Source organism: Anneissia japonica, unplaced genomic scaffold (genome assembly GCF_011630105.1).
Source record: "Anneissia japonica isolate Jap-2015-1 unplaced genomic scaffold, ASM1163010v1 scaffold2003_len1103335_cov173, whole genome shotgun sequence".
Lineage (NCBI taxonomy): Eukaryota > Metazoa > Echinodermata > Crinoidea > Comatulida > Comatulidae > Anneissia > Anneissia japonica.
This window is the reverse complement of record NW_022758706.1, coordinates 876,617-891,626: the sequence shown is the minus strand read 5'-3', so window position 1 is coordinate 891,626 and position 15,010 is coordinate 876,617. Positions and strand designations below refer to the sequence as shown.

Sequence of the window (15,010 nt, the reverse complement as noted above, 5' to 3'; positions counted from 1 at the left end):
TATATAAATAAAAAATAGAGAATAAACCATACTGGATTCTTTGGAGTTTGTACCATGCTACTGTTGTTAAATTACCAATACTGTAGTAGGCCTACTAAAGTAGTAGTTATCTTTTTTTTTTCCCAACTCAAAAAATTACCTCTTAAACATATACATTTTTTTAATGTATGGCCTCTCAAATCAATTAAATAACACATGTAAATGCTTAGAATGCTGGACCCCCACCGGGGTTTGGTTCTGGACCCCCGGGGGCCCCTGGCATCCCCCCTGGCCCCAGCCAATGGTGCTCGCAAGTGCCCTTTCATTATCAAAAAGAATCCCCCTACCAAAATCCTGGCTACGGGCTTGAGTAGGTACTTTGTCGGGGCGCTACGGTACCACTTTATTGAAGACCTTCTGCGCAGCAGCAGCACAGGTTCTAATTTGCTTATTATAAAAAAAACCAAAACCATAGAGCGTGAAATGGGCGATCGTCGGCGGCATTAGTGCGGTTGTTTCCTCTAGGGAAATTTATCTACTAAATGAAAACAGTCACATTTCATCATACTTAGGAAGTGGCTATGCAATTTATTTCTACATCTTGATTTGGAATGTACAACAGACCTAGGCCTATAAGTTGGTCTCTTTACTTTTTTAGGTGAGAATATATCATTTATTCACTTGAAATATCTAGGCCTGTACACATACATAGGCCTAGAGTGGTTAGTATTGACCTGTCCCTGACAAATGCAACCTTCAGCACTCTAGGGCCTAGCTAGCTAGGGGCCTAGGCTAGGTGCATAGGCCTGGAGGTGAATTAATTTTTCATCTGGTAGGCCTAGGCCTATTATATTTTTTTAAGTACAGATTTTAGTTCGGCTAGGCCTAAACCGCTTTCTAGTCAAAACAACAATAAACCAAAATGGCAAGTCGAAACGACAATGTCAATGACTCAATCAATCAATGACCAAAACGGCAACACGTATAATTAATCAGAATGTTAAAATAGGCCAAAAAGGCAATAGGCCTAGGCCCTATAACAAAATGGCAATAAACCCAATAAATAAATATGACTTTAAAATACAGACAAAATGAGGCTAAAACAATTTATGTCATAGAAGTAAAAAACATGAAAAAATTATAATAATATAAATAATATAGGCCTATAAATAACAATATAACAACATACACATTTAGTATATAAAAGGATTGGGGGAAACAGTATATATTCATCATAATCATAATAATAACAACAACAACAACAATAATAATAATGTGTAAAAAAAAAATGCAATTAAATCTTAAAAGTGGGAAAAATAGCCCATGGCATAATTTGGCTTGCCTACAGACGATCGGGCCAATTTCAAGCTAGACGATTCGAAAAACTGCAGCCCACGTCCAGCGGCGCTTGCTCTTGGCATTGATTTTTGCTCCTTTACCCTTTTGGTCTATGCTTGCCTTTTGTTCTAGAGAGACCCCACCTAATTTTTTTTGCTCAAGGTTGTTTCTCCTGAGGTTGTTTTGCCCATAATGTAAAGTGCTGTTTGAAAAAATATACTACTAGGCCCTAGATATCAGAAATTATTTGATAAATGAAATTATAATTATACAAAAAAACATTCCTCAAATGCACACTCTGTAGCAGGGGTGGCGCCAGGACCTGCCCGACGGAGGGGCTAAAGGCCCCGACGGGGGGGGGCCCTAGTGGAGCGAATCGAGTCTCACTTGGCTGGGGGCCAGGGGGCCGCCTAGGGCCCCCTGATGGGGGTCCAGGGGGCCCCCTGGAAGCCACGGATATTTGATGAATTATTGCGAATTTTTATTACTTATTTGATAGGCATCGAGTTACTATAATATGACTTCATGTAGGCTATGCTTTCTAATGTTGACATCAGCTTCCAAAACCAAAACATTTTGAATAAAGCAAGAAACAAAGAGTATGCAATGTAACCATCTAATTTATTTTCAAATCCTCATTCTTGAAAGTTAAATTCTATATTTTGGAAATTTTGCATGAAATCTGTCAACCACGTTGTCATGGTTGCGGTTGCTTCACCTATCACGATGTATTCCAACCATCATGAGGCTATCTAAATAAGCATTTGTCATAACAGAACGCAAATTATTTTTACTTAGTCTCATTGAATTATTATTATTATTATTATTATTGTTATTATTGTTATTGTGGTTGTTGTTGTGATGAAAAGTTAACACAAACGATATGGTGGCTAAACGAATATTACATGTAAATATTTTTTTTTATTTGTTTGTTCCCCGACAAAATTTATCGTCTTCTCCGACGGGGGGACTATGCTTCCCCGACGGGGCGCCGCCCCTGCTCTGTAGATCTGCTTACCACTAGTAAGTGCAGTCTGTAGATCATTTAATTAATATGGCACCATAGTATGTGCAATTATACTGTACAAATATGCAATAAGATTATAGTCTTATGTTTATTTTTATGTGGATTATTTGAACATGTGCTGGTGCCTAGGATTAAAAAATAATTGTTAATTTTCCGTTCGCGCTTTTTAGCGTGCACGTACGCGTGCGTCAACATTTATATATGCATAAAACCATGAATATTTTTAATCAGTTATAGCTCCTTAGGATGAAAGGTGACCCCCAATTTTTATTGCATAATCTGAAAGCACATGAGTTGTAGATACGATTTTTTACTTCATAATGGCTGATCGGACATTGTGACGTCATCATATTGGCATTTGAATTCAAAAACTGAATTTTTATTTATGCCATTATGTTTATACTCGTTTGAACGTATCTCGCTTATTCTTGATTGATTGTCTCCCACCTGTGAGTATGTTATAGCTAAATCAATTCTCTTGAAGACGTGTCGCTTTATTTTTCCTTTTGATCACGTCAAAATGGTCAAAAAGAATGAATTTTTGGAGCCCTTTTATCTCTCATTCTTAAAAGATGTAAAACAATAGAACAGAGTGAGGGCGGCAGACTGTATTTCGACGCTATCAGACTAATATATATAGGGTATGTCAAGGGAAAGTTTGTGTGGCATTACCAACAGGCGGTTTTAAATACACTTGACAATGTTTAATTTCGTGTGCTATTATTGTACACGCACACATGGTGACGTGCGTGTCTGTTAAAATTTGAAAATTCTCCATATTACTATTCAGATAGTTTAAAGAACGTTTCGGGTCATTTTCAGCATTTCAAAACATTCCATAATTTACCCGCCGTACGTTCATTTCCACGCACACAGCACATATTAAAGCTGGAAATCACGTTTTGTTACATACTTTTTGTTCCTGACACATTATTCATATCAGGAGTCACTCTTTGTGCTATTACCGTACTCACGGGCGTCAAGACGTACGTGTACACATGCGGAAATCCTTTAAAATGCTCAAAATTATTCTTTTAAAAAAAAACTAATTACAGCATATTTTAGCATATTATGACACTTTTCAATCAGCACCGCGTGATCTTCATGAGGGTCAAAGTGCGGCGGATCACCTAACTCGTCCTCAGTGACGAGTTCAAATCTAGTTCTTTTTAATATTTGAATAAGATGTTCTACTTAACCTCTTCTTGGCTACGACAGTTTAATAATTTGTCATTATCAATACTAATTATCATTAATGAAATAATATTCAGTCAGAGGGCTTATTTATGGTAATAATATGTATACTAAGCCTGAAGGTGGCGCTTTCCTACGGCAGCCATCTTGGATGGTACACATACACAACTCTGCATTGCTCCGCCATCTTGTCAGCACTCTAGTTGTTTAATAGCTCTATGGCTACTACAGACGATCGGGCCAATTTCAAGCTAGACGATTCGGAAAATTATAAACTGCAGCCCATGTCCAGCGGCGCTTGCTCTTGGCATTGATTTTGCTCCTTTACCCTTTTGGTCTATGCTTGCCTTTTGTTCTAGAGAGACCCCACCTAATTTTTTTTGCCCAAGGTTGTTTCTCCCGAGGTTGTTTTGCCCATAATGTAAAGTGTTGTTTGAAAAAATATACTACTAGGCCCAAAAATTATTTGATAAATGAAATTATAATTATACAAAAAAACATTCCTCAAATGCACACTCTGTAGCAGGGGTGGCGCCAGGACCTGCCCGACGGGGGGGGGGGGATATTTGCCAGGGATATTTGATGAATTATGGCGAATTTTTATTACTTATTTGATAGGCATCGAGTTACTATAATATGACTTCATGTAGGCTATGCTTTCTAATGTTGACATCAGCTTCCAAAACCAAAACATTTTGAATAAAGCAAGAAAAAAAGAGTATGCAATGTAACCATCTAATTTATTTTCAAGTCCTCATTCTTGAAAGTGAAATTCTATATTTTGGAAATTTTGCATGAAATTTGTCAACCACGTTGTCATGGTCGTGGTTGCTTCACCTATCACGATGTATTCCAACCATCATGAGGCTATCTAAATAAGCATTTGTCATAACAGAACGCAAATTATTTTTAATTAGTCTCATTGAATTATTATTATTATTATTGTTATTGTGGTTGTTGTTGTGATGAAAAGTTAACACAAACGATATGGTGGCTAAACGAATATTACATGTAAATATTTTTTTTAATTTGTTCCCCGACAAAATTTATCGTCTTCCCCGACAGGGGGGGACTATGCTTCCCCGATGGGGGGCTATAGCCCCCCAGCCCCCTTTGGCGCCACCCCTGCTCTGTAGATCTGCTTACGACTAGTAAGTGCAGTCTGTAGATCATTTAATTAATATGGCACCATAGTATGTGCAATTATACTGTACAAATATGCAATAAGATTATAGTCTTATGTTTATTTTTATGTGGATTATTTGAACATGTGCTGGTGCCTAGGATTAAAAAATAATTGTATTTACAGAAAAATAAAACTATAGACTTAAAGTAAAATAAATATTTTTGCCATGTTAGTTTTTCTTGGTAATAACATTTCTATATTTAATTACAATAATAATTAATATAGATCCAATACCTATTTTATGACATTACAAATTGTGAACGTACAGTAGAGTTCTTTAAATGTATGAAGGTAAATTCAATTTTGTTAGTGTTTTTAATGATTTTTTTTTTAGTGTTTTTATATGTATAAAATGGAAACTATGAATTATAATATGAACCTGCTTTAAATGTATACTGTAGAGTACTAGGTTTCAAGGCATATTTGTACAATGATTAAATTCAATGTTCAAATTAAATATAATAATGTCAAAATAACATGGGGCAAACCTGCAGGTACTGTTGTAGTAGTTTCATTGTATTGGTTAACAATTTTAGTCTTTGATTTGCCAGTGTGAATGAAATATACAGTAATTAATACAATATAACATTGTCATTTTTGTTACAGGTTCCAGAGTAAAACACTGTTGGGTCAAGTAGGAAAATGGTTAAGGATGGTAAAAATTTTGCTTTCAGACCAAATTGTTATTGCAATAACTTTGATTGGGTTTGCAAATTAATGTTTTTACTTTGATGACCTTAAGTTTCAAACAATAGTACTGTAGGGTCATGCTTATTCAACAGGAAGCAATTTCCCCCCTCCTCCGAACCCTCGCTGGCACAGCCACTGAATACACAATGTCTCTGAACCAGCATTGTCCATGTACACTGCCATTTTGCTTTATTGGTAACAAGAACTGTTATCAGTATTTCTATTTATCTTAATCTAGGTCACGGTTGCTGCAAATCATAGCCTCAAGCTAAAGCTTATTCAGACATTACCACCCTTATTTTTCTTGTTACAATAAAGTAACTCTTTACTTGGAAAAATTGATGCTAAAACCTCAATTTTTTCAAGTATAAGGTCTTTGTACTATCATGAACCTATTCCTATTATTAAATTACTTAGGTACTCGTTCCACCCTACATGGATAAAAAATTATAATATACTGTATATATCCCTGATAGACTTTCTAATTAGTATTTATTTATTGTAAGATGAGCAAGTTAGCGATGTAATTTCCATTGAAATTAAGTACTGTACTGTGCTGGGAAGCTAAGATGGCATAGTATTACCGAATTCTGCCTCTTTAGTATGCATTCTCAAAATTGCTTTTAAAGGCCAAATTAATAGTTTTTTGCTGCCGAAGCCAACAACCATTATCTAAAGTCTGTAAACTCTATATTGGTTTTTATTTAGCCAAAAAAAAAAAAAAAAATGTTATACTTGTTTTAACTTTATAACTACAGTATTTGGGTATTGATAAAGGTTATCATACCATAATTAATTATTTTTGGTATCAAATTCCTCATTGTATTATATTGTGTTATATTTTCACATCCTATCAATTATAATAATTTGGTATATTATTCTTGTTAGTTTTTTTTTAATTTCTCCACCATTACAAAAATTCATAAGCAGTCAATATGTTTCAGTCAGCCAATTAGATCCTTTAATGTATCTTCTAATGCCTCTCCATTGTAAAAAAAAATTCCTACATACCAGCTTGTAAAGGATACAACTTACAATTCTCATTTAGATCATGGATTAAAGTACCTGCTTCAAAAAGAAAACTTTAATTTAAAAAAAATTTCTATATTAATTTGAATATACAGGTGATTTCACAGGCCTTGTTAGCAAATATTTATCTTTCGGTTTCATCAAATCAAAATAAGAATTAAGGCCATTCTTTAAGGTGGAATATATAGAAACAGAACATTTATGTAGCCCATGTTTTAATTAATGCTTTATTTCTATTGTATTTCATAGGATTTATATAGTGCACAATATTTATTGCAAAATGCATTTTTTCCCTGGTCATTTGATACAGAATCAATCATCAATCACAATTTGCATCCTCCCTTGGGGAGTATTTCTGGTTATTCACGTACTTCGGCATTAACAAGCATCATCATTTCTGAATCCTTACCATTTACTGGACCTTTCATGTCATTGGCAATCATTTTCAAACTCCCATTGTTCTTTTCATTAATTATTGCATTTCTTTTAACCATTTCTCTATGTTTTAACCATACCAGCTAAGATAAGGGGCTTCGCAATCTATCCATAACGGCAGTGCTGGTCTGAGTAGCACCCTTGCCTATTGTTTAGTGGTGAAAACAAGTCTCCATTTTTGTTTTCACTGATCTTTGGATTCCTTTTAACCATACCATTGTCATTATTCCAGATGAAATCATACAATTTGTGAGTCACATGTTTAGAACATCAAAATCTGAATTAATAATATATTCACATACTGTAAATCACATCTTACTACTGCAAGTCGAATGGGCTAGAGGTGCTATCGATCCATATCGATGCTGCTTCATGTATCATGCCTGCCTATGGTTCTGGTGGTGGATTAAATACATAGGACCGCTGTACTGTACACAATTGGCTAATGTGTGCTATAAAGAAAATCCAGTATATCTTTCAGGACAAGTTGAGTGCTACCCTAGTGTACTGGTCCATATATCCCCTATTGTGATATGATACGAGAGTAACTGGCACCAGTTTACCAGCTCAGACACAAAGTGACCTTTAAGCTAAATGTCATTAAGGAAGAAGGAGGTTACTGTATGAGCTACAGTAGTCCACACCTTGCTTTGAAACTTGTATAAAGCATATACAAAACATACATTACTGTACATTAAAAAGCTATAATTAGGTCTTTGAATTGCTATCCTAGGATAAGTAGATTTTTTGACCTAATTAATACCTAGTACAATTAATATTCTTTTTTTTAGGTTTTGTTGATCGTGCGATGAACTCTAAAGATGAGCGGAATTTAAAGTGTCGTCTGTGCCTGGTTTGCGGTGACACTGCCAATGGAGTCCATTACAATGTTCTGTCATGTGAGGGCTGTAAGAGCTTCTTCCTCAGAAGCATCAAATCTAACTCTGTTTTTAAATGCACACAAGGGGGCAACTGCTCAATGGACCTGTATACAAGACGCCACTGTCCTGCCTGTCGTCTAGCCAAGTGTCGGAATCTAGGAATGTCTGAAGCAAGTATGGGCTTTGAGATTAGTTTATAATAATGTTAATAATGATATTGATAATATTTTAATGATACTGACACTGATTTTAATTAATACACTAGATGATTACAGAACTAGGTGATCCCAACATGAGATGATCATAACACTAGGTCATCACAACAGGAGACAATAACAGCACTAAATGATCACTGCTGTATTGTAGGTGATCACAATAGGAGATGATCACAGCTCTAGATGACAACACTAGGTGATCACAGTGGTAGTTATTCGCACCACTAGTGGATCACAATACTAGGTGATCACAGTACCAGCTGATCACAAGAGGAGGTGATCTTATTATATGTTGATCACAACACTAGGGAATCACAATACTAGGTGATCACAACAGTTGATCATAACTCTAGCTGATCACAATGCTAGTTAATCACAACACTATGTTAGATGATCATTATACTAGGGTCCAATCACAATACTAGGTGATCACAGTACTAGGTGATCACAACTGGAGATGATCATATCACTAGATGATCACAACACTAGTTGATCACAGTGTTAGTTAATCACAACAACAGTAGGGTATCACAATACTAGGTGATCACAACAGGAGAGGTAATCATGCCACTAGATGATCATAACACTAGGTAATCACAATGCTAGTTAATTAGATGGTCATTATACTAGGAGATCACAATACTAGATGATAACATCAATAGGTGATAGCAACAGGATAGGATAGGCCTATCATTAAACATGAATGCCCTATTCACACCATTTCATCAATTTTTTTCATCATTTTCAATAGAATACAAAACATACCCTTTTCTTTTCATACTTGGTTACTGATGTATTTTCTTTTTTATCTGTGTTTTTTATTTTTTAGAAGTATGGGGTAAAAGTCGTTTAGGTACAAGAAAAGCATTAGTAAGAAAGGTTGGCAAGAAGAAAAAACAAGATGAGAAACACCTAGAGACCCCAGTTAAAGAAATATTACCAAAAACTATACCTGTGCAACCAACAGCAGCTCAAATTGAGCTAGTGAATACACTGGAGAATGCCTATCAAGCATCAAAGACCATCTGTCGAGAATATTTGGTAAGAGGTGATTTTGTTATGTAAATAATCCATCAAGCAGTTAAGAAATTATTAGATAATTAATAACCAAAGTGCCTTTCTAAACTCTAGTTTAATGCTTACCATTCTAGGCTGCACTGCTGGAGATTTGATGGAGTAATGCCTTAACATATTGCAATAAAGCAGTACATCCATCTCATAGAATTATAATTCCGGAATTTCCATTGTTGACAATATACACGAAGGCAGGATGTCATCAACATCATCATCATAATCCCCACCATCGTTATCATAATCATCAACATCATAATTTCTGTCATAATTATAATCACCAAGTTTATCAAATCATCATCATGGTGCATTTTAACAATCTCATGTTGTAACAACCCTGTTTTTGTTTTAAATATTGCTTATTGTTTCAATTTTGTAATTTGCAACTTTTATTGCTGTAGAATTTTGAGTAAATAAAATAAAAATCATCATCTACATCATTATTATAATAATCACTATTTATCATTACAGTATTTTCATCATCACCTTTAATAACTAATATTCAGTTCTGATCTAATCATGACTCATTACATTGAAAAGCATTCGCTAACGTGCGAAGTTCACACCCACGGAGTATTCCTAATCAAAGATAAACGCCAATTCACCAATATATCCCCGTACTGTGTAGTTATTATTACTTTTGTACAAGTAGATGAAATACCTTGCCCAAGGGAAGAGTAATGCTAGTACAGAATTGAACCTATTACTGTAATTGTTTTTGCAAATCCTAGCTTATAGTACTGCACCTATTTTTACTCTATCTTATGAGTGAACAGGCTTTTATTGATCTTTTTTTTTTATATTTTTAGTTCGGACTGGGGAGTCATGTCTGTTGAATTACCAGAGGAAACAGAATACGACTAATCATATATAATGATAATAATAGTGAACTTTATACAGTGCATATTGCATTATTCTGTATCTATGCAATTAACTTTCACACCTGGTCATTGAATCACACACCTATGGAAAATATCTTTAACAGTGTTCTTCCAATTGAAAAATTTTGACTGGTAAATTTGTTTATATAAAGCCAGCTGATTGTCATAGCTCAAAGCTTTAGCCCTTTTGCAGGGAAAGGGGGAGGGGATTAAATGAATTGAAAAGCAACAGCAGTTATAGTTGTAGCCTAGACCTATTAGTGTAATTAAGTTTATCGTTTTATTGAAAGAAGGCCGGCGTATGCTACCTATTTACTGGTCGGTTGTTTATTTTCAAAGGTAAAATTGATTGCTAAACCGGTATCAGGAAAACACTGTGGGTTGTACCATTTCATATGCAGGTAGAATAAAATGCTTGGTATTGAACAACAGTGATAGTAATCCAAATCATGTATGATATGGTGAAGTCCCAAAATTTAGATTATCACGATTTTTATAAAGTCTATCTTATTTATTATGTATATTCAAAACAAATTTATTGACAAAATAATTTTTTTTCAGACAAAAGCTCCAAAGATGAAAAGTACTAATCGGTATACTCTAGTATATGAATCCGGACCTGAATCCGGAACTGGGTCCGGGTCTAGTTCTGATGATACCACCAGTGCCAACACAGATGAAAATCAACAATCTTCTAGCTCACAAATAGAAATTTGTCCAGAACTTAGGAAATATGCAATGGACTCATTCGCAATTAGTGTCCGACAAACAATCTTTTTTGCGAGAGGAATTCCAGGGTTTACGCGACTAACTAGCAACGACCAGGCAGCATTGGTCCGAGCCGGTATACTTGATTCACTCCTGTTGCGGTTGTCAGAGTTTTTTGTCGTGGAGGAAAACAAAATTGTCAACGATCTTGGAGATGAGTATGACTTGAAAATGATGTCTGATTTAGGATTACCAACTTTTAGTGGATCTTCATTTAAATTTCTTAAGCAGATTAAAGCACTTGGTCTGACCACTGCTGAGTATAGTCTTATGAATGCTGCATCATTGTTAGCCCCAGGTAAAGTGGTATCGTGTTCATTTATTTTTTAAAACATGTTCATTCATTCTTCATTCATTCATCATTCATTCATTCATTCATTATACATTCTTCATTCGAACATTGTTTTTATTGTTCAATTCATTCATCTATCCATACACCCACTCATCTACTCATTCATTCATTCATTTATTTATTCATTTATTCATTCATCTATTTATTTATTCATTCATCTATTCATTTATTAAAATTGTGTTGCAAGTATATTGTAATATTAACGATAACAAATGAAATAAGTGACAACAATCTTGTTTTAAATTATCAATAGACCGTGATGAAGTTACGAACCGCGAGCTAGTGGAAGAGCTCCAGTTACCGATCATCATGGCGATGCAGGCTGTTGCCAAGACCTCTCATCCGGATCAACCATCGTTATTTCCGGATCTCATCGTAAAACTAGCGACAATGCGTGAAATATCACTGATACATCAACAGGATTTAATGAAGATGAAACTGTTGAAGCAAGATTTTACACCTCTAGTTGCCGAGCTCTTTAACCTGCAGTAAAGATGGTTTCTTTGTAGTTATTTGTTTATGTAAAATGGTGAGTCGAATGGCCTAGCGGTTAGCATGGGCACCGCAAGCTATAGCCATAATATTGGCGCTGGTTCGAACGGCACGTTTGCCTATGGTTCTGGTTGTAGAAGTTTTCTCGGATAAGGACTATAAACCGTAGGCTCAGTACATCCTTCGAGATGAGTAGGGGGATAACCCGGTGTACTAGAACAGTCAGCCCCTGTGGTGGACGACGAGAGTCGCTGGTACCGGATTACCGGGTAGCACAGACACGAAGGGACCCTTAGGGGCGAAGAAAGTCATTAGTCGAGTTCCTAGTCCACATATCAAGAGCCCTGAGCATCTTACATTAGATGGATATGTGCGCTATATAAAACTACACTATTATTATTATTATTATTATGTATATAATGCCTTTTATTTTCAGATTTACACCATTTATTACTACTAAGAAAATTCCCTACAAATTTATTTTAATCCTGCCTGCATATTTGGCATTTATTTAGAATGTACCATTTTGCATACACTTGAGTTGGGTCTGAGAATGTTTTTTATTTTATAGTATTTTTTATTTTTGTGTTTTGATGTATTTTTATTGTTCTAATTTTTAACTGATTTTAAATCAACATTACAATTTTTAAATATATTTCTCCTTTGCTTCCTGGATTTAATGGTCTGTAAATTTTCCTTGGTTTTGTTCTATCCAGCCATCTTTATATTCTGTATTTTTTTTTTTTTTTTTTTTTTTTGTGAGTGTGTGTACTCCTTTAATTTTTGTCGTTTATTCAATTTTTGGTCCTTTATTACATGGAATATATTATAAAAAAAACCTAGTACTATGCTTTCCATAACTGTAAGCTCATTGTACATATTAAGATATTTAAGATATATGGATATTTATTTTTGAAAAATAGAAAAAGATTGAGAGCACAAAGGTGTTATGGATATAACTCTTGAGATCCATAGTGAACAGAGGTGAAATAGTTCCAAGTTGATACAACAGATGTCGATAAAAGAAGGGTCGATGCTTAGGGTGAACTGCCTTTTCACCTTCTCCACTCTTTGTATTCCTTCTTGTTATCATTATTTTGCATTCCCCCTTTCACACTTCCTCTTTAGTCACCCCTGAATTTCCTTAGTGGTATCTTAATTTCCTTGTGTAATTGGAATGCAGCATTAAATTATTGAAGATTCTGTCCTTCTGTTATCAGAATTTGGTATGTCATGTCTGATAAATGTATAAATGTATTTATATAGGATGTAAATAATGATTAAATTATATAAAATAAAAGGATAATGCTTCTTAACAATTATAGAAAATGTGAATGTTTCTGAATTTTGCTCTCAAATTTTCATAAAACCCATATAATTTTCATAAAACTCTAATAAATGTAAAAATTATAGCTTCAAATGAAATGATTTTAAATTTTAAACTTAACAATCATAAGGATAACATTTTGTAATTCTTTTTTATTGTTTTCATTTGCATCCAGAAGTTTAGAGAGTGATTACAGGTATTCACTACAAATGTTATAACACAGGTAATCTTGTTACTTCACCCTCCCCCACCCTCAGTGGCGTATTTAGGGAAGGGTATGGGGGGCGCACACCCCCAAAATTTACTCGCGTCCACCCCAGTCTCCCCCCAAAAAATCACGGTCAAGTAGTTAAAAATCACCTAAAATCACCATATTTTGCGAATTAGTGCCCTTCAACTGATCATCGAGCTCCCCCCACTTCACCTTCACGCCCCCATCAGCCTCCCCCCAATTCAAGACTTCTAGCTACACCACTGCCCACCCTCTTTTGATAAGAGGGTACTCAAACAAATGTTGATTCCTTGTGTTAATGATATTTATTCAGCGATGTAGATGTAAATTCTTGCCAGAAGTAAGGAATATATATAAGCTCATACATAAATCATCAAAACACAGTATAAATATGACAAGTTGATATAAGAAATGAATTCTACAAAATTACAGATAAAAATCAGTATTTTGATATATAGTATTTTTGAGTTGTGCTTTAAAGTTTGAAATAGGTGTATAGATTGCAAAATTTGAATGAGAAGTACAAGATGAAGTTCAAAACTATTGGTTTGGGCCCTCAACGCAGATCACTTGATCTCAAAATTATCCAGCTGATTGAACCGTCTCATAAATAGTTTTTCTCTTATTCCTGTTAAACTTGCCTATTGTAATATTTAATTTAGATAAGAATATAAGTATAGGTTGATAATTATTATAAAGACAGTCATGACGTCTTCATTTTGCCTTCCATGTAATTTTCCTATTGCTGAATTAATGGCTGCTTCAGCTTGTAATTTTCAATAGTGCCCTCAGAATGTCCCTCTAATTGCATACTAAATAACACTATGTTCCTATAATTTAAATAATATAAATAACTTGATACAATACTTATAGTAATTTTTTTTTGTATATTGATTTAATATTTCTTTAAAATATTAGGCGACTTGAATATTTTTCGATAAGAAAAGAGTGATTTTTAATAGTCCAAGGAATCTGATTCCAAGGTTGGTGACAAGACTAAATTTATGAAATAAAATTTCATTCAAAAAATATTATAAACAATTTTATTTCAATATCTTGAAAATTCATGAAAGTATTAGCATATGTATGTAAATGAGATAATACAAGGCACTCTTTGAAATCATAAAATTATAATTTTATTGTTAATATTTTAGACAAGGATGTTAGTTTCTAGTTTGTATCACATTAGTAGTTTAATAGGTCTAGAAAAGATATTACTCCTTGGGGAATCTTTTACTGCAGTGTTTAGTGCAGCAGTTGCTCTTAGCAAAAGGGTCAAGTTTTTCAATCACTCTCTCTATGCATTTCTTCTGTCCTTGCACTTTCCTCTGTCTGTCTCCACCCAGAATATGAGTGCATACCTTGATTGTTTAAATGCCAAAATAATGATTACTACTACACTCCTCAGGGAGATAAGAATTTGCTCCATTGTAGTTTGATCCAAAGATCGCGGTAATAATGTCATGTGCATTAACACCTATAGCATAATATTCTCTATAACATGTTATCATACTGAATACTCAGTACGTTCCCAAATACTTGCAAGCAGTTTTTGCAAGTGATTCGGGTGGGAATCGAACCCATGACCTCCAGATAATTAGCCTGGCGTCATATCTACTGGACCACCGAGCTTGCACTTGGTGACTAGTGTTGCATCTGATCTCCCCTAGTACCAGTGGGTCTTGCAATTATTGATTCTCATCTATACTACTCAGCTTCTTGCTATAAATAACATGATAATTATTTGACAGTTGTTATTATAAAGATATTTGTTTGCTTTTTTAGGTTGAAGAGGAAAATTAAAATTCCTGTGATTTTTAAAAATTTTACATGATAGCTTTTTGTGAGAGACAAATACATCCTACATAGGGGAAACCCTGAAATATGACCCTTTACCCTTTGCCTTTTTTTTT

The 15,010-nt window shown here is 34.5% G+C and overlaps 1 protein-coding gene across 2 annotated transcripts; it reads left to right on the top strand.

The window, feature by feature from the left end:
• The first annotated feature begins 468 nt into the window (after nucleotides 1-468).
• LOC117125388 (bile acid receptor-like) lies at nucleotides 469-12,860 on the top strand. 2 transcript variants are annotated; one of them, XM_033271893.1, is made up of 6 exons: nucleotides 469-637; nucleotides 5,331-5,379; nucleotides 7,670-7,933; nucleotides 8,804-9,015; nucleotides 10,488-10,992; nucleotides 11,300-12,860. In XM_033271893.1, exons 2-6 carry the CDS (start codon nucleotides 5,367-5,369, stop codon nucleotides 11,536-11,538), a joined length of 1,233 nt encoding a protein of 410 aa, XP_033127784.1. In that variant the 5' UTR covers nucleotides 469-637; nucleotides 5,331-5,366; the 3' UTR covers nucleotides 11,539-12,860. The 2 variants fall into 2 exon arrangements, with proteins under 2 accessions (XP_033127784.1, XP_033127785.1); XM_033271894.1 differs by lacking the exon at nucleotides 5,331-5,379.
• Nucleotides 12,861-15,010: the final 2,150 nt, after the last annotated feature.

Excerpts from the sequence above, each read along its gene's own strand:
- LOC117125388 (XM_033271893.1), top strand. Across the intron at positions 7,934-8,803 it reads TCTAGGAATGTCTGAAGCAA|AAGTATGGGGTAAAAGTCGT; the intron begins GTATGGGCTTTG and ends TTTATTTTTTAG. Across the intron at positions 10,993-11,299 it reads TGCATCATTGTTAGCCCCAG|ACCGTGATGAAGTTACGAAC; the intron begins GTAAAGTGGTAT and ends AATTATCAATAG.